The sequence below is a fragment of the Tamandua tetradactyla genome, chromosome 16 (genome assembly GCF_023851605.1).
Source record: "Tamandua tetradactyla isolate mTamTet1 chromosome 16, mTamTet1.pri, whole genome shotgun sequence".
In the NCBI taxonomy this organism is placed as follows: domain Eukaryota; kingdom Metazoa; phylum Chordata; class Mammalia; order Pilosa; family Myrmecophagidae; genus Tamandua; species Tamandua tetradactyla.
In genome coordinates, this window is record NC_135342.1 from 69,893,085 (window position 1) to 69,918,474 (window position 25,390).

Here is a 25,390-nt window from a genome sequence, read left to right on the forward strand (position 1 = left end):
AGTTTTCAAACAGATGGAGAGATAGGGTGTGTTTGGAAAGGTGGGGGCGTGGGGGGAGGCACGAGTCTCAACCAAGACTAAGATCCCTACCTTCTCGGCACCCACCCTACAGAGCAGCTCGGAGCAGGTAAGACCACCAACCAAAGGAAAGGACAAGGGCTTGGTGGTGGGAACCTGGGTCCAGAGAGGAGACCAGCACCCCTCAGGTGTCACCTTGGTCAGGGATCCAGGGTGGCAACACTGCCAGACAGCGCCTGCTCCGGGATGCTTACAGCTCCTGGGACCACGCCGCCCCCTCCCACCAGCACTGGCTAAAGGGGTCCTCCTTCTCAGCAGCACCCCTGCCCTGTGGGGAGGGGGAGGTCCAACAGATTTTCTAGCTAAGCTCAGGGCCCGCCTCTCCCACATGCCTCCCAGTTCAGTTCTTCTCTGAGAAAGGCCTTTTGTTCCTTAATCAAAGGGACAAGTGGGGCACGGTTGACTCAGGCCCTCCCCATACTGCCTTGGGGCAGAAGGGTCCAAGGAGGCCCCTCCCTCAGGCCTTAATGTCCCCTGGACCCTGCCTGGGCCTTCCCTGCCCCCATGCCGAGGCCTGTGGATCCTTGAGGGGCCCTCGACAGGCACCTCTGGCAGCTGCAGCCATCTCTGGCAGCTGCAGCATCGCTGGCTCGCCCACCCCCCACAGCACAGGCAATGGCGCTCTCCTGAGCAGCCAGGGCTTGGCAGCGCCTCTGCTGCCACATCCCCTACCTGCCTCCCAGGCCTGGCCAGGCTGGGCCTCCAGCACCCGCCAGCAAGAAAATGGACCGGCTCTTTCATTCCAGGCCCCAGGCATTTTCCACCTACCCCCCCAACTCCTGGCGTGCCTGGGAGTCAGCAGTGGTCTCCCCAGACTCATCTCCTTCCTAGCGCCCCAGACTTGAGTTTCCTCCAGGCCTATTTTTAGTCTCCAGAACCTGCCAACAGCAGGGCAGGGGGGGCAGGCGGGGGCCGCAGGACGTGGCCTGTTGGAGGGGGCTGGAGGCGAGGCCTGGGGCTTCTCCAGGCTCAGCCCAGCCTCCCTGCAGGCAGGTGGGGGCCCAGCCCCATGGCCAGGAAGGCACCCTAACCCAGTCCACCAAGAAAGGTGTCCACCCTACTAGCTGTGAACCACCCACCCTAAAGCAGGAGGGCCAGGAGAGAGCAGGGGGCTGGACCCTAGACACAGTCAGAGGGCAAGCAGCTTGCCACTCCCACACTAAGATGAGAGACAGTAAGCAGCCAGGGTGACCAGCACACATTTTCTGCTAGAAAAAATAGTAAGCCAGCCACAAGCAACGGGTCAATGCCACTCTGCAGAGAGCTGCTGACCCCCACTGGTCTCAGGCCTCTCAGGCCTTGTGAGCAGGATGTGACAGCCATGGCAAGGGGGTGCGTAGCCAGAGCCAGACTCAACAGGGGACCCAGACTCCCGCATATACACTTCACAGAAACAGGACATAATGGCAGATGCACACGCACAGGCCAGTCAACCAGGGCCAGGGCTGCCGCTCCTTTGCCCCTGCGCTCCCCATCTCCCCCCACGGCACTCGAGGAAAGAGGCAAGTGCAGTTGGAAAAACACCCCAATCCTGATCAGCCCCAGAAAGAGGGGCAGAGACCAAGAGGGAGAACGAAGAGAAAGGATTCCGAGAACCGCTGGAGGTGGGAGGGGATATGAAGCCACCTGGGCAGTCCTGCCACTGCAGGGGGGAATGCAGGGCCCAGGTGGACCTCCTGGGGCCTGTCCCTGGCTCCTGCATCCTTGGGGCCCTGACCCACCTCCAATCTGGCCAGTTGCCAGTCCCTACTTCGGAAAAGTGGACATCATCCCCAGGGATCCAACCCCACTCTGGATCCCTGGGTGTGACCTCCTGCTCTGGTACAACCCCCATCTGGGAGCCTCACACTGTACAGCTGTGCTGCAGGTTTCAGTGGGTGGCTGTTTCCTCTCCTCCAGCCTGGGATGCATCCGAGAGTGAGGGAGTTGCCTGAGCTGGTCAGTGCCCTTAGGAGGGAGGCCAGACTGGGCAGAGGAGCCCGGGGCACAGACAGTGCCTCCTAGGGCATCTGGGGTGAGATCCAGGAGCAATGGGACTGAGGAGATTCACGCTGGGCTGTCCCCCAACCCTCAACCAGGGACATCATGGCTGTGGCCCCTGACCCAGCAGACCCCAAAGAGTGCCTCACACCAAGGGCTGCCACCCTCAGCTCCCCAAAGCCCAACCAGCCCAGTCTCGGGGCCCCTCGTGTGTCCCTGAACCCCCCTCTCCAGTCACATATGTGAAAGATGAACAAGACTGTGTCAGACAAAAGATGCCAATTTCCAGTGATCATCTCCTGACAGGAATTTCATCTCTGGGCTCTTTCGTGCCTTATATACTTTCTATGACTAATAAGCAAAATGAAAGTAGACATGACCAGGATGCCTTAGGTAGGAGCGAGGAAGCTTCCTGGGGGAGGTCCTGGGTCCCAGGACACACAGCTCTCCCTCCTGGGACGCCTCCCGTGAGGCCCAGCCGTGTGTACCCCTGCAGCTGTCTGAGCCGCCCAAAGGCCAAATTACAGTCTCAAAGCCCTGAGGCCCAGCTGGTGGGATCCCTTGCGGCTTCCTGTTACCCCATTGCCTGCCCAATCAGGAAGGCCTTCTGTGGCCCCCAAGTCCATCAGGTAGAATGGTCTTGGGGACAGCCTCAAACTTGCATCAGGACAAGCTTTAGTGTAAGAACACAGGAGAGGAGAGGAGGGAAGGGCAGAATGGTGCGCCTCCCTGGGGTGCCCGCAGAGTGCAGACTGTGTATATGTGTGTGAGTGTACGTGTGTGTGCAGGGGGACAAAGGCCTGTCCCAAGGTTCACTGGTCCTGCTCCCTGCCGCCTCCCTACAGGACAGGACGGTTGCTCCTTCAAAAGCAACTGGGAGCAGCCCCTCCTTCAGGCTGCCCCACACCAGCTTGGACATACTCTGCCATTCGCCCATCTCTGGCCAGGTGGCCAAGGAACAGGAGGGGCAGGAAGTAAGGGCCAGTGACCCAGGGTCCCTTGGTGGCCAGTGTCCATGAGCCTCTTCCTCAGTGAGTCACTGAGCTCTGGACAGGCCTCTTGGCACCAGGCTCCACCCTTTGGGCAAGGCAGGACAACACTGCCCGCTAATTCACTGACCGCTAATTCACTGCCCAGACGGCACCTCGGCCCTGGGCTGGCTCAGTGCCAGGGGAAGTGTGTCCACTTGGCCAGTGCCTTCCCAGAGGAAGGGGGCTCTGGAATGGATATAGAGTGAACACAAGGCTTGGGCCTGGGCCTAGGGAAGCAGATCCCAGTCAAGCCCAGGCTGCTTTTCCTCAGGGATGGCTGCTGCACCCACCACCCGGCCTCCTCCACCAGGGTGTCCTGTGCACCCTGCCCCTCTCGGCCCCCTGGTCACCCTCTAAGGAGTGATGTGCCTGGGAAGCCTCCCAAGGTGCTTGGGGTTGGGTTTCTTGGAGCAAAACTTATCCCCAGAAGAGGGGTGTCACCCTCGTAGTCCATGGACACCTAGTCTACTTCTGGGCCTCAGGGAACCCCATGGCAGGCAGGTCTGTGAGCAGCAGAGTGCTGTGCTGAGATGCTGCAGGCCAGGGGGCAACCTGTCCCAGGCCCAGTATCTTGTCAGCAACAGCCTAGAAGGGGCTTGAACCAAAGTCTCTCTCGGGGTGACCCTGCTCTGGCGATTGCAGAGGCAGCATCCTCCCCACAATCTAAGGGTCTCAAACAGGTCACTCTGTAGGAACCCACTGGTCTGCCAGGTGCCCCAGAAATGGAGAAGTACATGTACTTGTAGACCCTATCCAACGGGCTGGCACATAAACCCAGAGGACTTCGGGAGCCCCTGGACATGTGGGGTCCTTCACAGGGTCCTCAGCAGGGAAGGCCACCTGGACCAGTGACAGCTTAGGGTCCCCCAGGAGCCATTTGCTATGAATTTAAGTTCCGCCCAATGGGATGCATGAAGCAGCAATGTAACTTCCAGGAAGCATCCTTAAAGAGAGGGTGCATCTTCCTTTGCCCTTTCCTTCTTTTCCTGCTGGTGAGAATGCAGCCCTCCTGGACCAGGAGCCCCGTGGTAGGGAAGGCAAAAAAGATGGGAGGAGCTGGGCTTTCTGATAACAGCAGAGGCGCCCCTGGTCCTGGCCTGTTCACCTCCAAACTACGTTTATGTGAGAACGAAAAAAACATCTGTATTGTCCAATCCATTGTTCTGCTGGGTTTTCTGCCACTCTGGCCTCCACACGTGATTTCCCCCTTCAAGTACTCTTCTGCTTTGGCAGCCCTCCCTTTCCTGGACTCCTGGCCCCAGACCTGGCCCTTTCATGCCCGGCCATACCCGCCATTCTGTGGTCAGTATGATGTGACTAAGACTTAGACTTGGGCAATTCACTCTTATCAAAATCCTCCACCCTCAAGACGGCATCTGGCTCTTTGGTGGGCACCCAGGTCCCTCGGGATCTGCCTACAGCCTGCTGCTCTAGCGGCCTTTAACAAACTGCAGCCTCTGCCTCCTCGTCCTGTGAGGTAGGCTTGGATGTCTCCCCTCTGGCCGGCCATCGCTTGTTCACATCCATCTTTATCAGATGCCCAAGCCACACTCCCCCAAACATTCACCTCCCACCCTAATCCTGGACCAAATGTACAGCCATTCTGGAGCACCTGAGAATGTGAGGGTGGCTGGGCCCTGCTGGACTCAAGAAACCAGGGCCTGGCTAAACCTGGGGAGCTGCCCAGCCATGCTGGGGCGGCCTTACCTTTGCTGGCGGCTTCATCCCCTCCCAGCTGCGTGAGTCCATGGAGGGAGGCACCTGGTAGATATCATGCCCTACCCCGGCTGATGGTGGTACCTGGTAAACATCCTGGGCGGGGCTACCAGGCCCTGGGGGCACCTGGTAGAGGTCTGGGGCTGGGCTGGAAAACGCGTGATGGGGTGTCTGCTTTGAGAACGTGGATGCTTGCTTGGCTGGGGGTGACTGGAACTGAGGACTGGGCCCAGGGGCTTGGTAAAGGCCATGCTGGCCCTTGCTGGGTGTGGGCACCAGGTAGACGCTGTCAGGCTGGGGCTGGTATGCGGAAGGGAGCATGGGTGTATACTGGGAAGTCAGAAGCCCTGTGGCATGGAGGCCAGCCTGGGCCTGAGCCGGGGTGCCAGGAGGGCCAGGGCCAGGTCCTGCTGGTTTCTTGTCATACATGCCCACCAGGATCTTGAGGCGGTTCCCGGGTACGATGCCTTGACGCCCATGCAGTGAGCAGAGCCACCAGCCATCCAGGCCCTGTGTGTCCCGCTCCAGCACCGTCATGATGTCACCCTTGCGGAAGGAGAGCTCATCTGGTGACTCGGCCACATTGTCGTAGAGGGCTTTGGCCAGCACATTCTGGGAGAGAGGACACAGGTGGGCATGAGCAGTGCTGTGGGCCAGTTGGGCCTGCCTGGCTCCCACCCACCCACCCACCCCCAGATGGTGCAGGCCTTCTGGTTTTGGCACCAGAAAGGATGAAAATCGGGTTTTGAGAGGTCACAGCCTCTGTGCCTGCACTGCACCTGGAAATCCTCTCCACTGCAACTACCACCACCACTCCCAGGATGGCACTCCCAGTCACACTGCAGCTGTATCCACTCTATGGGGAGCAACAATAACAGCCAGTACATTAAAGGAGAAAAAGCCAAACGATTATCTCAAGAGATGCAAGAAAAGTGTGGCAAAAATCAACAGCTTTCTAGGATAAAAATACTGAAAATAAAAACTACAAGGTCACACCCACTAGGAGGCTACTACTAAACAGACAGAAAGTAACAAGTGTAGGGTGAGGATGTGGAGAAACAGGAATTTTTCACATTGTGGGTGAGAACGTAAAATGGTACAGCCACTGCAGAAAGCAGGTTGGCAGAGCATCAAAAAACTGAAGATAGAATTACCACATGACCCGGCAATCCCACTTCTTGGTGTATACCCAAAAGAACTGAAAGGAGGGCCTCAAATAGACGTTTGTACACCTGCGATAGTTTGACAAAAGTCAAAAGGTAGAAGCAGCCTAAGTATCCATTGACAGAGGAATAGAAAAACAAAATTTAGTATATTCATTTAGTGGATGGAAAAATGAATGAACTGCCAACACATGCTATGACACGAATGAACCCTGAAGACATCATGTTGGGTGAAGTCAGATACACAAAGGTCAAATACTGTATGATGGTGCGTATATATGATATCTAGAAGCAGCACATTTCATAGAGACAAATAGTGGATTATAGGTTACCAGGGGCTAAGGCTGGGGAGAGGGAGTTATTGCTTAATGGGTGCTGAGCTTCTGTCTGAGGTGATGAAAACTCTGAGCAACAGGTGGTGGTGATAGTAGCACAATATTGTGAATGTTAATTAATACCAGTGAATTGCACATTTGAAAGTGGTTAAAATGGGAAATTGAGTTGTATGACTGTTATTAAAATGAAGAGTTTTTAAAAAACAAACAATAACAAGGAGAGAGACCCTTCTTAACTTGATAAAGTTCATCTAGCAAAAATTTAAAAACATCAACAGTTACTGGAGAAACCTTCAAGTGCCTCCCCTTTCAGGCTGAGGATAAAGAAAAAAGGGATGTATACCCTCTCTGTTCCTCTCCATGCCTGGTGCTCTGACTGGTGCAATTAGACAGGAGGGAAAAATGAGATAGAGGGCAGGAGGACCAGAGGGAAGAAGAGAGAAAAGGAAAGTAAAACAAAGGCTTCGGGACAAAACTGTCATTTCAGACCGTTTTCACAGAGAACCTGATAAAGAACACCTGATGAGAAATGTCGTAAGAAAGATGTCACACAACAGCAACAAAAGCTATAAGGAATCTAGGAATTAATTAAGGAAAGAGTTTCCTAGAAAACTAAATATTGAGTTGCCCTACCACCTGGCAATACCACTACTCAGTATATAACCAGAAGAGCTGAAAGCAGTAACACAGACATTTGCACACCAATGTTCATAGTAGCATTATTCACAGTTGCCAAAAGATGGAAACCCAACTGCCCATCAACAGACAAGTGGATAAGCAAAATGTGGTATATAATACGATGGAATATTCTGCAGCAGTAAGAAGAAATGAGGTCCTGAAGGACATGACAACATGGATAAACCCTAAGGACATAATGCTGAGTGAAATAAGCCAGGCAAAAAAGGATAGACACTGTATGATTTCGCTACTATGTCCTTGGTAAAGGTAAACTCAGAGGCTTATAATGTGGAGTATAGGAGACCTAGAGATACAAAGAAGCTAGAGATGGGTGAACAAAACGGAAGGGAATGTATAGAAGTGAAAGCACTTCTTCAGTGGGTTTCTAAGTAATATCGCAATATTGAATGAACATGATTGAAAGGGGTTACATAGAGCCATTTATCCCACGATTAACACTACAAATACAAATAAGTCCTTGCATTGACCGAGAAGTAGAAAGGCAAAACGTGGTGTGTGTGTGTGTGTGTGTGTGTGTGTGTGTGTGTGTATATTATATATATATATATATGATGGAACATTGTACAGCCAAAGAAAGGAACGAAGTTGTAAGGTATGCCCTGTGGCAAATGAACTTTGGGAACATTACATGGTACAAAATAAACCAGAACCTTGGGGACATTACATGGTACAAAATAAACCAGAAACAAAAGAATAAATATTGTGTGGTGTCTTTTAGAAAATACTTATAAGAAAATACTTGTAAGAAAATTAAGCTCTTACAGCAGTCATATTTAGTCTGGAGCTGTAAATGGTATTTCTAAATTTTGAGATGTGCATGGATAACCTGGTTTCTCTCTGGAACTTCAGCTAGCTGTGTGACACCTAAGACTCATAGCTGGAGTTCTGCAGCTCTGAACGTCAGCACTGCTACATACAACAACTGTTAAAGAAACCGAAAAAGAGATCAGGCTTCAATTAGAGATAAAAATGAAGTCGATCAAGTCAGGACTAAGGTAAATCAGAATACAGGGGTAAGGATGGCATAGGATGACAATGTCTGTATTTTAAGACTTCACCTACTGTATGAGACCAAAGGAAGAGAAGCTTATTTTATCTAAAACCTAAATTTTCTGTAATACACAATCTAACTCAACCTGTCTAGATAGCTCATTTAAACAACCCAAACACATGGAGCCCAGAATGGGAAGGAGGGTTTGTAATTCTGTATAGCTTAATATAATATCTGGATACATCCCAGAGTAGGTTGGACAGATAATTAAGAAGTATTGGCAAAGACCCTTGAGGGGCTGGAGAAAAAATAGGGAACTATTAAGTTTACCACCAGAGAAACTGCTGATATTACGTCAAACATTAGGGACTCCCAAGTCAATAGACCAAGCCCTTGATCTTAAGGATTGCTCTTATGAAGCTTTTTCTGTAGTGGAAAAGCTAAGCCTATCTATAGTTATGCCTAAGAGTTACTTCCAGAATACCTCTTTTGTTGCTCAGATGTGGCCTCTCTCTCTCCCTAAGCCCAACTCTGCTAGGAAAATTATTACCTTCTTCCCTATTTGGGACATGACTTCCACGGGTCTCCCTGGCAACCTGGGATGACTCCCAGGGATGATGAGCCTGGCCCTGGCACCATGGAATCAACAATGCCTTCCTGACCAAAAAAGGGAAAAGAAATGTAACAAAAATAAGGTATCACTGGCTAGAGGAGTTCAAACAGAGTTGAGAGGATATTCTGGAAGCAACTCTTATGGAAGCTTTAGTTAGATATTGCTAATTATCACAATTTGCCAAACCTCAACCAAAACCATTCCAGTTAACCCTAAAGAATACCTGGGCCTCTATCTGAGATTCTATACAAATTTCATGCACTAAGATTAATTTCCAGAAACCTAAACCTCCAGGTGGATCGTAGGCAAGACAAATCCTGAAACACAGAAGGGCCAGCCTCTGTAACGATGATGTGAGAACATCAACTAGTTCCATCCCTTATACCATACTGCTGACACCCCTTTTCTCAACATGAAAAAGTTAGGATGGGAATAGCCCAAATACCCCCAAAGGTTGAAAGAAGGATTAAAAAGAGAAGGAGGAGTTTTACCAGAGAAGACAGATTTAACATATGAATATGACTGCTAAATCATTCTATTGATATTTCTTTTAGCCTCTCATGTCTTAAGACTTTCTTGCAGCTAGAAGGAAAAACCTAAAATTATGGAACTGTAACCCATACCAAATTCTGAAATCTGTTCCATAACTACTTGTTAAAATGGACTTAGAAATTTATTGCTTTTCTGTATATATATTTCACAATAAAAAATATTTCTTTAAAAAAAAGAAGATTGTTTAAGACCTCAGAAAAGAAAATGTTTCAAATTTTATTAAAGAACCCAAGGGAAAACTTAATAAATGGAAATACACACCATGTTCATATTGGGATGACAACGTTGTAAAAAGTCAATCTGCCCAAACATATTTAATAAATTCAATATAATTACAATAAAAAATGCCAGTGGGACATTTTTTTTCTTTTTTTCAGTGAAATTTGACCAAAAAATAAAAAGCTTCTAGAATTAAATGGAGGAACAGCAGTTTATGGATAGGCGGGTCAATTCTGAGAATGAAAGCAAAGCGCACACACCTGCCCAGCCATAAAAACACAGGGAGCAGGCTCTGTTGGCCTGGGAACAGGCTGGGGGGGCTGGTGGACTGGGGCAGAGCTCAAAAAAGGACTTCCTGTGTAAGGGGAGTCTGGGGACAATACAAGCGACACCACCAAGCAATGAGGAAACAGAAATGTCATTTTGCGACCACTTTCACAGACGCAACTGAGAAAACACACTCAGTGTATGAAGAAAAGCTATTTGGATATTTATCTTATATTATAAACAAAGGGCAATTAAAGACCCAAAGGAGAAAGTTAAACTGTAGTGCTAATTAAAACAAAAAAAACTGGGGGAGAATATCTTTGTGACCCTGTGGTAGAGAAAAACCATGAGACAAAACCCCCAAAGCAAACTTAGAGTATAACAAGAAAAATGGACAATTTCTGTTCAATGGGGGACAACAGACAAACTGACAGAAGGGTAGCAGGTCACAAAATGACAAGAGTGATAAACCTAGAATTTTTGAGGAGCTCCTACAAATCAGAAAGGAAAAGACAAAAACACCAACAGAAGAATCAAAGGAAAAGAGTGAGTGGCCAAAGGTGATGCGAAGGACGCTCAATACCAGCAAGCAGAGAAACGCAACCAGGCTGACGAGGCCCTGCTCTGCGGCCATGAGATGGATGAGTGCAGGGACTGGGCAAGCAGTAGGGAGATGGCATTCCCTGGGGCGGTGCTGTCAGGAACACTCCAAGGCCCGGCCTCAGCAGCCCCAGGAGCCAAGGGCCACCTGCCCCTTGCGACAGGGTGCTCACTCATCCCTGCCCAAGACTGCTAGGGTCCCTCAAAGGGCAGGGAGTCCAGTTCAGGGTGAGGGCTATTAGCTAATGGGTAGGTCTCAGCCAGGCCCGCCTGAATTAAAGTAAGAAACAGGAGATCCCTTTACGTAGAAGTTATAAAGGTCTACAAAACAACTCTACATGTTTTTCAAAGATACCTATCCAAGGACAGAATCCAGACACATTACATTCATGTGGGTGCTTCTGAGAGAGGGAAAGGGAATAAGACAGGATATGGGGAATCGATGGGGAAAATAAAACAAGAGCAGAATTTCATGCAGTCTGTGGGCAGCAAGGGGAAGTCAGGAGCACCCCAAGTGGTGCTCATCTGCAGGGCCCAGCTCCCTGCTCTCTCCACTCTGGCTCTGATTTTTACAAGCCCCCAGGAGGAGGCAGAAGGCAGGAGGCAGGAGGCAGGAGGTAGGTCCTCTCTATTGCTCAGAGTCAGCAAGTGGTCTGCAGCAGGGATGCAACTGTGTGGCTATGGGGGACCCAGGTTGGCCCTGGAGCCAGCAGCCTGTGTGGCAGGAGGAGGAATGGAGGTGTCTGGAGAGGCTTCGGGAAGCCTGTATGATTAGATACAGGAGGAGGACCTCACTGGCAGGCCCAGAACTCCACTGATTGAAGGACCTGGGTGGGGAAGGTGCTTGCTCCTGAGCCTCTGCAGTCCTTAGCCACCCCACGTGCCATCCTGGTCCCCTGCAGCCACTGCTCCCTGGTCCGAGGTGCTGGTCTAGGCTGGGCCCGGCTGGAGGGCTGTGGTCAGTGGGCCTCTAGCAGAAAGTGGGAGCATGCTTGGGTGAGAAGTCCAGGGCTTCTACGGCCCCTCCGAGGGCAGCAGACAGCTGTCTGGGCTGAGGAGCAGCCCAGGGCTCAGAAATGGGAAGCCAGGCCTCAACTCTGGTTAGCTCCACAGGGTCCCTCCTTTGAGTGGCCTTGAGGCAAAAGACGCATGGTCTGGTCCAGAGCTCTGGGCCAGGAGATTGCATATGGGCTCTGGCCACCCAATAAACGTATGAACTGTTCCACTCAGGCTGAATCTGCTCCTCTGGACTCCCTCTCCAAGGATGAGACTCCATTTCCAAGGAATTCCATCTCATTACAGGTGGGATGGACCATGCCCCTCCACCAGAAATAGAAGTGGGAAGTTGTGTTCAAAAGGCCAGGCAAATGGGGGTGAAGCCTCAGAGTCCAGGCTGGCTCACCCTCCTCTCTCCACACCAGCATGTGGCTGCAGAAAATGCCCTCTGAGCTCCATCTCCCTGACCCTGGCCACCATTCCTGGGAAGCAGGGATAACAGAAGAGGCCCGAGCATCACCAAGGAAGTTGGGGTGGACAGCAGGCCTCCAGGTCAGGCCAGACTGCTCAGGTGTAGGCACTCATTTGCCCAGGAGCAATTTCTCCAGAGTAGCTCACATCCTCAAAGGACCAGGGACAGGGGCACTGCGGGCCAGGGGAGGTGAGGCCCAAAGGAGGCGCCAGCACTTCAGCAGTGTGCTCCCCCACCCCCAGGAAAGCAGCTCGCCGCCTGGGAAGAAAGGGTCACAGTCACGGCAACCCCGTTCACACCTCAGTTATAACAGAACAAAAATACACCAGTAAAACATCACCTTGGATTAAATAAACGGGCAGGGTAAGAGAAATGGTGTTTATGTTTGAGGCAATGGGGGATGTTTTTTCTTCTGGTTTTTCAGAATCTTTCAATTTACATTTAATGAGAATTTCTTGCTTTTATGTTGAAAAAACACACGTCCTGGGGAAGAAAACAGTGGACTAACTCCTAGGCTCTGAGGCATGATGGGACAGGGGCTACCCCACAGCCCACCAGGCTCTCTGCCCCTATTCCCAGGCTGCCAGCAAGAAAAGCAAACTTCCCAAATATGGTCTGGAGCCTGCCTCCGGGAATCTCAGCCTGTCAGGGGGCGGGACACGTCCATCCCTTCCACCTCCCTCCTCTCCCGTGACCCTAGCACACAGCCGCCCGACTAGGTCCCCCAGCCCCTGCCCTGGTGACCACAGGAAGTGCCAGCAGAGTGAGTCAGAGGAAAATTCCCCTCTAGCCGAGTCAGAGGGAGGTGGGGTGCAGAGAGAGGGACGGCCCTGAAGAGGCCCCTTACCTCCCAGGAGGAGGGGAGGCTGGCAGAGAGGCCGCACCCAGGTCCCAGCAGGAAGGCTGGTCAGGCTCCACAGAGGACAAGGGCCCACAGGGGCAGGCTTCCACCTGGGACCAGCTGAGCACCTGGGCATCAGGCCTCTCAGTGGCCAGTGCCACCCTCCCTTGGACAGCTGTGGGCAGCATGGGCTACAACTATCTGGTCAGGCTGGGAAGTGTCTCACAGGCTGGGCACGTGGAACAGGCGTCTGGCACCAGTAGCATCTCTGCTTGTGTCAGCGGTGTACCTCCCAGCCCCCACAGGCGGCCAATTCCTGGCCCGGCCCCCAAGCCCTGGGCACAGCAAGCACCCGCGTGTTCCAGCTGGCTGAGCACCGCCCCTTTGAGCCTCTCTGCCTTTTGGCTGGTCCCCAAGGACACACTCCTACTGCTCCTCCTCTTCGAGTCACTAAGCAGCAGCTGAGACTTCGACCTGGGCCCGGCCCTCAGCCTCTGAGCACCTGGGAGCTCTTGGTAAGACGAATGGTGATGGTCCTGGCCTCAGAGGGCTGTGTTTGGTTTAATAAAGACTCGCCTGGTTCCTGTTCTCCACCAGGTTCCAGGATAGACTCTGTGAGACAAGACAAAACCAGCCGGACAAAGCCCTGTCCTCATGGGGCTTCTGCTAAGGCAGAAAGATAGACACCCAATACCATCTGCCACAACAGGGAGGAAAAGGGGGAGCGACAACAACTTAAGGGGCACAGGACCACTGTTCATGGGGTGGTTGGAGACAGCCTCTCTAAGGAGCACTTCAGGTGCCTCATGAAGAATGAAAATCAGGAAATGGAAAATGAGCTAGGAAAAAGCATGCAGGCCTGCACTGCAGAACTCCTGGAACTGGAGTGCTCAGTAAATGTCACCTCAGCAGGGCAAAGTCACACCACCCTGAGCATTCCTGTTCTGGGCACCCCCCTTCATCCCCGCCCCAGGGACCCTGAGCCTGACCCCAGCCTCCCTCACTGCTGGTGTGGCATGTGCCCAGCCCTGGGAAGATGCTGTCAGCCATCTGTGTTCAAGTCACTGCAGCAGTGTGACCACCTCACACCTACTCTAGGACCCTACCGTGTCCCTCCCTGCATACCCCACTTCCCCCTAGCACTGACCAACAGGTCTTGTCCCTGCCCTCTAACCCCGGGCTCCCAGGACAAGAGGGAACACTCCTGCTCCTTCTGCACAGGATGGGCAAAAAGCAAGTATCTGCTACAGTGGATGAAGTACGGGGGGGAGATGCAGAGCTGGGCAAAGGAAGAAGCTCTGACTAGGGCAGATGGGGTCCTTCCCTGCTCCCCACCTGCCCACCCGGAGGAATGCAGGAAGGCCCTCTGTGCTTGCTCACCCACTGGGGGCAGAGAAGAACCCAAACCCCGATGCCAACACCTCCCAGCTGGCAGCCCTGCCAACCGGGACTGTTTGGAACAACATCCTGGTTGTTGCACGTTGGAGCCGATGGGGCTGCCCCACAGGCCCTGCCTGGTTCTGAGAATGGTTCTCATTGTGTCACCGGGTTCCCTCTGGGCACCAGACCCACCAAGATCGGGTGGGCCCTGAGACACAGAGCAGCTGGGGCTTTGGCCACAGGTGGCCACATGTCTGGGAAAGTACAGGGTCTTAGAGTCTGGTCTCCTCCTCAATCCACCACCTTGGGGAGCCTGGACAGGCTCTGAAGCCAAGTATTCTCAACTCTGACTCAGGGCAGGGGGTGCTATCTGATGGCTGGAAGCAATTAGGGCAGAGGGTGCCACAAGGCCTTGTCTGAAGGAACCTTCCCTGCTTGCTGCTGCAGCAGGCAACCCCCATACTGCATGCACACCCTCTCCCAGGGTCCTGAGCATTGCAGCTTCCAGAAGGAAGGCCCCCCTCAACAGACCACCAAGAGCAGGGCACCAGGCCAGCTGCAGAGGGCACCACAGGCCTTACAGGAACAGACCGCAGACTACTCTTCCAGGCTTGACTCTGTGTCTGGCCTGTATGCTTTCACTGGCACACAGTTCTCTGAGCCTGGCGCCCACAAGCTGGTCCACAGTGGGGGTGGGGGGTGAAATGGTGGGACTCCTGGTCCCTGCCAAGAGCCTGAGCGGACAAACAAGAAAGTAGGCAATAATGATGGGACTGACAAATTCATAGCAACCACCCCACTCAACCCCTGCACCGCTACCCTACACTGGATACACATCACCTCATTTACCTCTTTAAAACTAGGCAATGAAACACCATGCTCTCACCCTCTTACAGAGAGGGAAACTGAGGCTCATAACAGCTATCTGAGTTAGAGCTGGTGCTGGGTGAAAAGTGGAGCTAGGTGGGTCCTCTCCTTGGTGCATAGGTTCTTGGAAGTCAGGAGTGGAAATTCCACAGGCTTATCCATCCCTCCCTGCTCCCACCCTCAATAGACACATGTGGGCACACTCGCACACACACACACACCTGAGCCCCAACAAAGCCCCCCCCACAGCAGTCGTTCAGGAAGACACTGGCTCCCTTCATACCCAGAACCATCTCAAACATGGGCCAAATTTATTTCTGGGGTATTCTGCTTACTTGTCCCAAAAGCCCCAGGTGGCCAATGGACACAGGCCCAACAAGTGTGTGCGGGACAAGCAGTCTACACTCACAATCCCTCCTCACTTGTGCCAAGAAAACCCCACTGAGCCAGGGTCCTGACCGGTCTACCTCTGCCTCCCAGGCTCTGGACTGGGCTCGAGTGAGGGAAAGTGCTTCTGCCCTTTGCTGTCCAGATGTCCCCCACACCCCACTCTGGGAGAGCCTCCAGGAACAGCCTTAGCATCTTCCTCCAACACTTCCAAGATAACTGAGTGGCCCAGGGTCTGGGCTCAAGTCCTTGAAGTGCTGTGAGCCACCCAACCTCTGGGAGCCCCAGATGCCCAGGGGAGAAGAGGCCAGTGGGGGGAATGGTTCCTACCCTTCCTGGAGTCAGAAAGGGGAGAGAAGGAGTAGCCATGGGAGAGTCCTCAGTCACATGCCTAACCCTCAGCTGCCTGAAGAAAGGTCTGCTGAATGAAAGAGTAAACACCACCTGTGGAAGGTCACTGCCAGGGGCTCCCCAACCCAAGCACAGAGCAATGGCCAGGCCTTGGCTGCAAGGTCAACAGCTTATACCTTTGCGTCCCTGGGATCAGCAGCATGCCCCAGGGAGGCTGGGCATGATACCTGCCCACCCCCAGGACACTGCAGTGGTGAAAACAGGCAGGTCTGCAGTCAGAGCACCGAGCAGACCAGGTGGGCCTGAGAACCCTCGCCTCAGGTTCTCCAGTCCATTCCAACTGCTCAGCAGCTTTGGGCCTGGCCTCCAACATCCCCAGAATCCTTACCACTGACACCCAGCTAGTGAATCAACCCAGCCTGGCAGACCCCAGACCTGAAGCCTTGACTACCCACTGCTCTCCTTCCTGTCCCGGGGGCCTACCAGGGAGGATACTCCCTGTTCCTGTGATCAGACTGGTTCAAGGTCATGCTTGTGATTTCAGCTCTTGGCAGGGGGTTCAGTATGAGGTTGACCTTTTACTTCAGGGACAGCACCAGTTCCTCCTCCAGTCCCTGCCCCAACTTTGTTATCACAGAGGGACTGAAAGGTCAGAATGCCCAGTCAAGGTGGGACAGTAGAAACTTCTTCCAATGCAGGACCTCAGTCTCCCCTTCTAACACCTGAAGCTGCTTGCAGCTCTGTCACTCTCTTATCCTAAGTGATAAGTTCAAGCAGTCCTTACAGTGGCACTAACTACTCAGCAGGAACAGAGAGGGAGTGGGGAGGAAGGCACAATGTTACCAAAAAATGGGGCTCTCCAGCTAAAAAAAAAAGTACCATATCCCTGCTTTCTGGGATAGGGAGTAGAGTAGAGATGGGGGCCTGAGATGGGTCCCTGCCACCACCCCCCTCCTCACCTAGAATGGGGAGGGAAACAAGATAAAGGCACTAAGGGGGCCAGATAGGGGGCTGACCAAGTGCAGCCTGGAAGGGAGTCCACCCTACAGCCCTTGATTAGGGGGTCCTAAGGTTCTAAGTCTCTATGCTGGCAAATGACCCTTATCATCCCCAACCCCTCTCCCTACCCTTCAAGTCTGGCTCCAGTACTGCCTCCTCCAGGAAGCCGCCTTGGGAGCACACCTTTCCTGGCTACCCCAATGAGTACTTTCGTGAGGGGAGGATGGTCTGCAGAAGGTTCACCAGGCCCAGGTGGAACCTCCTAAAAAAAAAACAAAGGATGCCAGGAGAGGCCAAGAGCTACCAAGACACAGCCATGGAACCAGAGGGACCCAACCAATTGGCAGCCCCAGTAGATCATGGCAACATCCCAGGAATCCCAGGCAGGGGTGAGGGCATTTAGAGGAATACACAGCCATCTGGATCTGGTTCTGGGAAGACAAGTGCCTGCCTCTTCGTGTAAGCTCAGACTGGATGGCCAAGTGGGCATTTCTTTGACCAACTGCCCAGACCTAGGGAGATGGTACCAGCCCACAGCACTCACACTCCTGCCCAACACAAACAGAAATGGCCAGAGACTCCACTCCTACCCCACCTGTGGATGACTGACCCTTGTGGCAGAACCTGAGGCTGACACCCCCCCCCCCCCCCAGTCCCATCTGGCTTTCACTGGGTTCCGTCCTTGTCTAGGGCAAGCAGGTGGTAGGTGCTGGTGTCAGGAGAACATGCCAGCAGCTTCTGCCCCAATCCCTGGGGCTGCTTTCCCTACAGGTTCCACCTGGGCCTGGGCCTACTTCTCCAGGCAGCCCTCACCCCCTGCTCTTTTCCAGGTCTGTCAACCTTGCCTAAGGGGCAGGAACTCACTGTCCCAGAATCCCCTAAGCAGCTCTCCATTTCGGGAGAGGATATGGGCATGAGAAGGGGTGTCTTGGGCCTAGGGCTATGGAGAATACCTCCCACAGGCTGCAATTAGGGACCATTGCTCTGAGAAGGTGGTCAAAGCCACAACAAAGCTAGGACTGCATCCCAGCCCAGAGTCTTGCTCACGGTAGAGGTGGCGGGTAGGGGAAAGGACACCCATGTTCTTGAGACTGATATAGTCGTGACCAGGAAAGGGAGATGAAGCCCCAAGTCTGGGATTCAGGACCCCAAGCACTACCATGCCCATGCACCCAGCACACCTCTCAGCAAATCTCGGTTTCCCAGGCTCATTCAATGGCTCTGAAAACTGGCCTCGGAGAACGACAGAGGGGCTGCTTAGAACTGGGAACCCCGGGCTGCAAAGCCTCAAGCAGCAGCCCCGTCCCTACCATAGCGCTCGACCCGCGGAGGCTGAGATGATCCGCTCTGCGGGACCTCGGGGTAGTGGATCCCCCAACACTGGACCTGATGCCCCCACGTCTCAGCTGTAGAAGACGAACCCTGGCTGGGTCCTATTTAGTCTGCGGATGTTGACCGCCGGGGCCGCGATGTGCATCTTAACACCTGCAGCGAGCATGCGGATCCTATCATCGAGTTTGCAACCAGGGCAGGTAAAGGGTAAGGAGCACCGGCGGGAAGGCAGTGAATCATTAACCAGCCCCGGGATTGGAGCTCCCGTCGCAGACGCCACGCACTTCCTCGCCCGGCCCCCAACACTTAACCTAGGGGTGCGGTAAGCCTCTACCCAAAAAAAAAAAAAAGTGGGCCGACGGCCCGACCACCATCCCACCATCCCTGGAAGTTCAGGGTCACAATCTCAAGGGACCTTCGACCACTACTCGTAGCCTAGGAAACTGGACCTCAAAGGCAGGGCGCTCAGGCCCAAGGTCACACGGCAGGCGGCGGCCCGCAGGGGAAGAGCGGGCCTCCCGCCAGGAACTTTCCCGGATCCAGGAACTTTCCTGCCGGTTTGCGGCCCCTGAGCCTAGCCCTTAACAATTGCCGAGGCGCGCTGGCTCAGGGATCCTCCCGAGCTTGTGCTTCCAAGCTCCCTCACCAGGACGCGAGGAGGTCCAGGACCTCGGACCCCGACCCGGCGCGCCCCCGCGGAGCCTTCGGCTGCCGGCGGTTCCCAGGACCCGCAGATCCGGCAGGAAATGCCGGTCGCTTAACCCTTTCCCGCCCGGGCCTGCCCCGGGCGCTCACCGTGAAGCCGAAGGACCCCGGCCGCTCGCTAGGTCGCGCGAACCCCGCCCCAGCCGCTCCGAGCGGACAGCCGGGCAGCGCCTACCGGCACTCACCAGGTAGTTCATACTGTAGCGCCGGGCTAAGGTCCGGGCTCTCTGCCCGGGCGCACACCAAACTGTCCCGACCGCGTGCTCTTGGGCTCCAGACGCGCCGCAGCCGCCCGGGTCCCGGTCCCAGTGTGGCAGCCTCAACAATCACGCCCGCCACTGCCGCCGCCACAGCTGCCCACAGCGGATCGCACCTCGCCGCGCGCGCCCGCCGCCACCGCCGCCGCCGCCGCCACTGCCCGGCCGGCCCAGCCCGGCTCCCGGCATGCCCGGCCGCGCGCGCCCATTGGCCGCTGCTACTCCCCATGCAAATAAGCCGCGCGCCCAAGGGGGCACTGGCGGGAGCGCGCAGGAGGTCGCCAACACGCGCCAGCCTAGTGGGACCGGCCTCCCCACCCCTGTAGGCGCTAGGCTCCTGCCAGAGGCCAGGTTCCTCGCCTAGAGCAGGATAACATCCCTTTCCAGCAAAATTCACGTCCCGGTGTCCCGGTGCCGGCGAAAACGTGCTCTTTGTCCAAGGCCTACGCAAACATCTCCTTTTCTAGGAAGACTGCCTGGATTGCCCGTCTTCCCCAGCTTACTGGGTGTACTGCAGGCCCTCCTAGCCCACCAACCCCAGAGTATTCACACTTCAAGTATATCCATCCGACCTGATCGCAGAGGGAAAGGGGAGGTGGCATGCCCTAGCCTGCAAAATAATAATGACCAGGGAACCAAGGCATCGGGGCCAGTTTGGGCCTGCGGTTTTTACATGCACCACTCCCCTACAGCCCTCGAGCCTGGGCTCCAGCTGGTGTCCAGCAACCCTGGCGTGCTGGGCCGGGGTGCATCCTGTCCTCCCAGGCCCACAGCTCCAGTCCACCCAAGGACAAGGGGCTCTCCATCTCCTATCCTCCACTGAATGAAATCCAGCTTCCTGAAATGTACTCCCAGGGCCTGGATTCCACTCATGGACCTACCCACTGCCTCCTCCAATCCCCCAGTCAGCCCCTGTGCAGGCCTACCACCTGTGCCCGGAGCTCAAAAACCTCTGGAGTCCTGCAACTCGGGTGGTTTCAGCAACATGAGTGGGTGGGGTGGGGATGCGGGAGAAGGAGGAAGAGAGATTGCAGGAAACCTAGTGGAGAGCACATCTCCTCTCCCCAGTCAGCACGGGTCAGGGGCTGTGAGCTATGTCCAACAGAATATGACACCAGGGTCCCTGAGCATAGCCCTGGGATGCACAGCGGGACCTGCTCCAGAAGTACACTGTTTTTTCCATGTGCCTTCTCTCTGGGACCCTCAGACAGCCAGAGCATGTGATTAGCATCAGACATTTCACTGTGCCTGAGAAGCAGTAGATTTAGCTTCACCCAGCAGGAACCCTCAGGCATGGCCTATAAAACACATAAGGCCAGGTTTCCCCTGCCTAAGGCTCAACCAGGACCCCAGGCTCAGCAGATAGCCTCAGGCCAGGTGAGCCTCATGGGGCAGGCCTCTCTCTCTCTGGGCTCCTTTCTCATTAGCAAAAGGAAGGAGCTGAGCTAAGGCAGCCCCCCTCTGGTTGGTCACAGGCACCCTGGAGAGTTAGTTTAAAAAGATACCTTTTCTCCAAAAAAAAAACCCAGGACATCTGCATTTCCCCCACAGCTCCCTTGGTAACCGCTGGTCAGAACTCATAGCATGTGGAGACAGGAAGCAGTGGGATTTGGAAACAGTGTGACCCAGGGTCCCCACGAGGAGAGGAATGGGACAAACATATGCCATCATATGTCTCCTCAAGACAGCCTGCCCCATCACCCCCAAACAGCCCACTGCCCCAAAGAAGAAAAACCAGCTCTCAGGGACATTACACCTGGGGCAATCCCTCCTGCTGGTTTCCCAAAAGCTGTACCCCAAGGTCAGACAGGGAACTGTGGGCCTGGCCCCCTCCCAAACCCTGGCCTGTACTGCCACTGACTCATGAGGGGTGGCCAGCATAGGTCCAGGACTCACAGCCAGGCAGTGCCCTGCTGACAGGGCTCTACACAGGAAGTCTCAGCAGGGATAGGCAGGATATGAAAGGCCAAGCCTGTGGGGGCTGGCCCCAACTCGGTCACAGCTTGGGGAGGGGGAGGCAGAGAGGAGGAGGCTGGCTAGGACCACAGGGAACTGGAGATCCTCCTCATCTCTGGAGCTGGATTAAAGCAGTGCTGGGGTTGAGTTTACTGATGTGCACAGGCAGGCGGGGGAGGGGAACCAGGCTTAGGCACAGGCATTTCAAAAATTTGCTCCTTTTCCACTTAAATCCCCCCACCTCCAGCCCATGCCTCCCAGAATGGCATTTCCGCTTTGGAAACAAGGCCCCAGGGTCTGTACCCCACTGTGTGAGTTGGGGTTGGGGCGGGAATTTGGGGGTAGAATGACCCCTCCCAGACCAATGAAGGGGAGGTGCACACACTGGGCAGGCTCTGCCTGGGGTGTCAGGGAAGCAGAACTTTGCTCCACCCCCAGGGCGGCCTCCTCAGCCTCTGACTGCCAAGGAGTGCTGACAGAGACACAGCCCCCTTATTACTCGGATCTGAGCCAAGGAACCTACCACCCGGCTTATTCCACGGCAATCCTGCAAGGCAGACTCTACGGTTAGCCCCACTTTACAGATGAAGAAGCCCAGACCCAGTTTACTGCACCCCCTACAAACCAACCACAGAGCTGACAACAAGAGGTGGGATAGTGGACCTGCCAGACCCTGGACCCTGACCACTCACATTTGGGACAAAGGAAAGAAGGCCATCAAGGGACAGGGATGCTCCAGGGTTGGATGATCTGTTGTACTCAGAGACCCTAAAAGGACAGGCAGCTGGGAACCAAGCACCTGCCCCACTCAAACAAAGCTAAACTCAGAACTGGGGGCCCATTTCAGCCCCATAGGAAGGAGGTCCATAAAGATATGCTGACTGGGTGGGAGCTCAAAGGATGGGAAGGGCTGGCCTGGGTAAAGAAATCCAAGGCAACCCCCAGTCTTCAGGAGAGGGGACAGTCAATCAGAACACTCCCACACCACTCCCACACCACTCCCACTGGGGCTGGCAGGTTAGGGAAAGGCACAGAGGAATGCCGGCAGAAAGGAGAGGAGGAGCTGAGAAGTCAGCCAAGGAGACGCCTGGCACCTCCTGCCAGGCTGAGGGTGAGCTCACAGGCTGTAAGAGGACGTCACCATTCCCTCAGGACCTGGAATGGCTGTATGTGCAGGGAACATGGTGGTCCAGCACACAGGGACACTAGTTCTCATTTGTTCATTAGAAATGTCCATTGAGGGAGGGGGAAGGCTGCTGCCTATATTGGACACTAAGTGCAGAGAAAAGTTTGGGACATGGTTCCTGCTCTCTGGGCCTTCTTGGGTCTTATCCTTCAGGACAGAGTCACTGCACAAAAGAGCTATTCTTGCTTTATGCCCGACGATGTCTGCTGCAGCACTTATGATAGGGGGGGAAAAAGGCACACCCTAAATGTCCAATTCCAGGGCAAGGCAAATCACAGCCTCTCAATGGAAAAATGCAGGAAAATGCTGATGACAATATTGTGCAAGACAAGCAGGCAAAAAGTGGCTTGTACATCAGGAAGAGGGTTGGATAGATGAAACAAGAATGGTAGAATGTTGGTGATGGCTACAACTGAGCAATGGGTACGTGAGGAGGTGTCACTCTATTAGTCTCTCTAACTTCTGTATATGCTTGAAATTTTCAATAATAAAATTTTAATTAAAAAAAAATAGCCTGAAGGCTGCTTTGGAAAACAAAAAAAAAATTAAAAATTAAAAAGTAGCCTGTACAACATGACTGCACACAGCCCCTTCCCTCTCCCGAAGCCTCGGCATCCCAGCTGCAAAGAGGGTGGGCTGGATGGGTCAGTTAATGGCCAGCTCTGGGAGCGGCAGCAGGAGAGGATTTCCTGAGGCCGGAGGTAAACACTGCCAACCCCAGGGACAGGAAGAAATGACGGACTGTAGCAGGAGGGCCATGGGGAGTTGACGGCTGACCACTCACTACGGCAATCCTAAAATCAGGCTGCAAGCAGAAGCCAGCTCTGCTTGGGCAAGGGTGCACCTGGGATACCAGGGATAGGGCAGGGTGGTCCAGAGAAGAGATGGGCCCGCCTGCATCAACAATGGCAGCTGTTATGGACAGATACGGATTAAAAATAAATAAATAATAGGGGGAACAAATGTTAAATTTTAAATATATATATTGAGTAAATGGAAATACTAGTGGTCAGTGAGAGGGAGGGGTAAGACGTATGGTATTACGAGTTTTTTCTTTTTATTTCTTTTTCTGGAGTGATGCAAATGTTCTAAGAAATGATCATGGTGATGAATATACAACTATGTGATGATATTGTGAGCCACTGATTGTACACCATGCATGGAATATTTGTATGTTAAGAATGTATACGGTTGTATGTTGTTTTATCAATAAAAATTAAAAAAAAAAGAATGTCTATAGGTTTGTTAAAGTTTGATAATAAAAATATTAAAAGAAAAAAAAAAGAATGGCAGCTCTACCCAGGCAGGAATCTTCACATGCCTGACGTCAGTTGGTTCTCACCACAGCCCTGGGGACCCAGACGGAACTGCCACTACCCAGAGGCTCGGAGGGGTAGGGCTTTGCCCAGGTCACACTGCCAGGAGTGACAGAGCTCACTCAGTAGCCCAGCCACGTCCCCGCGTGAACATCCCACATGACCCCGGGCAAAACAGGAGTGTGGGCACTAAGGGAGGGTATTGGAGCTGCCAACCATGAAGATTTTCCCACCCTCCCCTGCTTTCCAAGGCTGGAGCATCCCATGGAACCAATTCATTTGTTCATTTCAGTGACAGGCTGTGGGATGGCAGGCAGACAGGCCCTTCAGCAAGGAGCCAACAACCTCGCACCGGTCTCCACCTCCCTCACAGGGCAGAGAGCTCTGGTCCTCAGTCAGCCCTCCTGAGCACAGCTGCCCTGCCATCTCCTCAGGCTAGTCTCAAAAGACTAAAATTGAGACTGGGTGCTGGGGCAGGGCTACCAGAAGGGGGGCATAGCTGGGGGGGGGGGGGCGTGCTGGGTGCAGGCAGACTCCAAACAAGCTTTCCTCTAGATCCAGGCCTGGGTCCCAGCAAATCCAGTGTTCCACCCTCTCATTCCCTGTCCCTCCTCCCCATAGCATCCTCCCTCCCCCTTAAGGCACTCTCATGGAACAGGACCTGGAAGGAGCAGTACAAATCTCTCAACTATTTTAATTGCTTTCCTAATTTGAAAATTAAAAAAAAAAGAAAATTAAAGAGCAGAAGAGACTCTTAATTGGAGGGAGATGCCTGATTCAGAGAGGGGCTCTTACTTGCAGCCAGCCCAAGGTGGGGATTGAGGGGGCCCAGGAAAGCTTCCCAGAGGTTCTCGGCCCCACCCCAGTGTGCTACCCACAGTGGCCTGGAGCTGCTTTCCCTTGTATGCCCCCCTCTTTCATCTCCCTCCCACCTCTTTTTGAGAACCACCCCTCTCTAAAGGGGACTTCCCTGAAAGCTGGCAAGTGGATGTGGGCTTGGCCCAGCACCCAGCACTGCAGTCTCCCATGTGTAAGGAGAAGGTTGGGCCCTATGTGCACTCTGTCCTTTCTGCTGTTGCTGGGACATTCCCTGCATCCTCACCAGTGTTGAGGCAGTCCCTCAACATTGCAATTCATCACAGCTGCCCGGGGGAAAGCAGGCAGGGGGAGAGAGGCTGAAGTTCTGCCTAGAGATCCTGGAGGAGAGGTGCAAGGGGGAAAGGCCCTAACCCCAGAGAGAAAGCCCAGCTGCTGGCTGCCCAGCTCAGTCTGGCAGCCTGGGAGAGGAGGGACAAGGGTGTGGTCAAAGGCCTCCCCAGTTGGGCCATCTGCTCTTGCCTCTGCCCACGGCAACCAGTCCTAGAACAGCAAGGCAGTCAGAGGGGAGAGCCGTCACATGCCATCTGCTGCCCACTCTCTGGCCTGCTTCTGCCAGAGCACAGGTGCTCATACCAACAGACGCCCTTGACGGGCAAGACAAGGTAGCCCAGCCACTCAGCTGGGGTCAGGGGGCCATTGGGGTCACAGGAGGGAACCCTGGGAAAAGTGGGGTGGGGGTTCAGGAAGGAATGGATACAGAGAATGCAGAACTACCTCAGCCTCTGGGTAAAGCACTGCTTTTCTGCCTCCTCTGTCCCCATAGTGGGACTGGGGTGGATGGGCCTCCCACCAGAGCCTGCTCCAGCCTACGAAACGGGCTCCATTTGCCTCAGGAGATACAGGCCCAAGCCCTCGCCCAGGACTGCCTGCAGGACAGGCAGGGGTAGACAAGATGAATGATTCCAGCTGGAGTGATCTTCAACCCATCTGCACCACTCAGTCTGTTCAGATGTTAAAAGCAAGCAGCACTAGTGGGCTCCCCAGAAACCAGTTAGCAGGCCCACACACCCAGCCCCACACTGGGCCCCACGTCATGTCTCCCTGGCAACCACACGCAGGGTGAGTCCCTGGCCCAGCCAAGCCCGCCCTGCTCTCCCCACGTGCACTAGCCCCTCGCCCCCAGGAGGAGCAAAACCTCATCTGTGGCTTGGGGACAAAATTTTTCCTGGGAGTTTTGTCTCCTTGAGATGAACCAGCCGGCAGTGGGGGATGGGCAGGGTGT

General features: G+C 54.1%; 1 protein-coding gene across 3 annotated transcripts in view; it reads right to left on the bottom strand.

Annotated features, from left to right (window-relative positions):
- BCAR1 (BCAR1 scaffold protein, Cas family member) overlaps positions 1–25,390 on the bottom strand; it is a 41,675-nt gene that overhangs the window by 9,412 nt on the left and 6,873 nt on the right. The window contains exons 1-2 of one of the 3 annotated variants that reach the window (XM_077133060.1): positions 18,760–18,965; positions 4,890–5,417 (exon numbers count right to left, since the gene is read on the bottom strand). In XM_077133060.1, coding sequence (XP_076989175.1) covers positions 4,890–5,417; positions 18,760–18,771 — 540 coding nt within the window. In that variant the 5' untranslated portion in view covers positions 18,772–18,965. Of the gene's footprint in view, positions 1–4,796; positions 5,418–18,759; positions 18,966–25,390 lie in introns of those variants that run through there. The other 2 variants (XM_077133058.1, XM_077133059.1) reach the window with 2 other exon arrangements.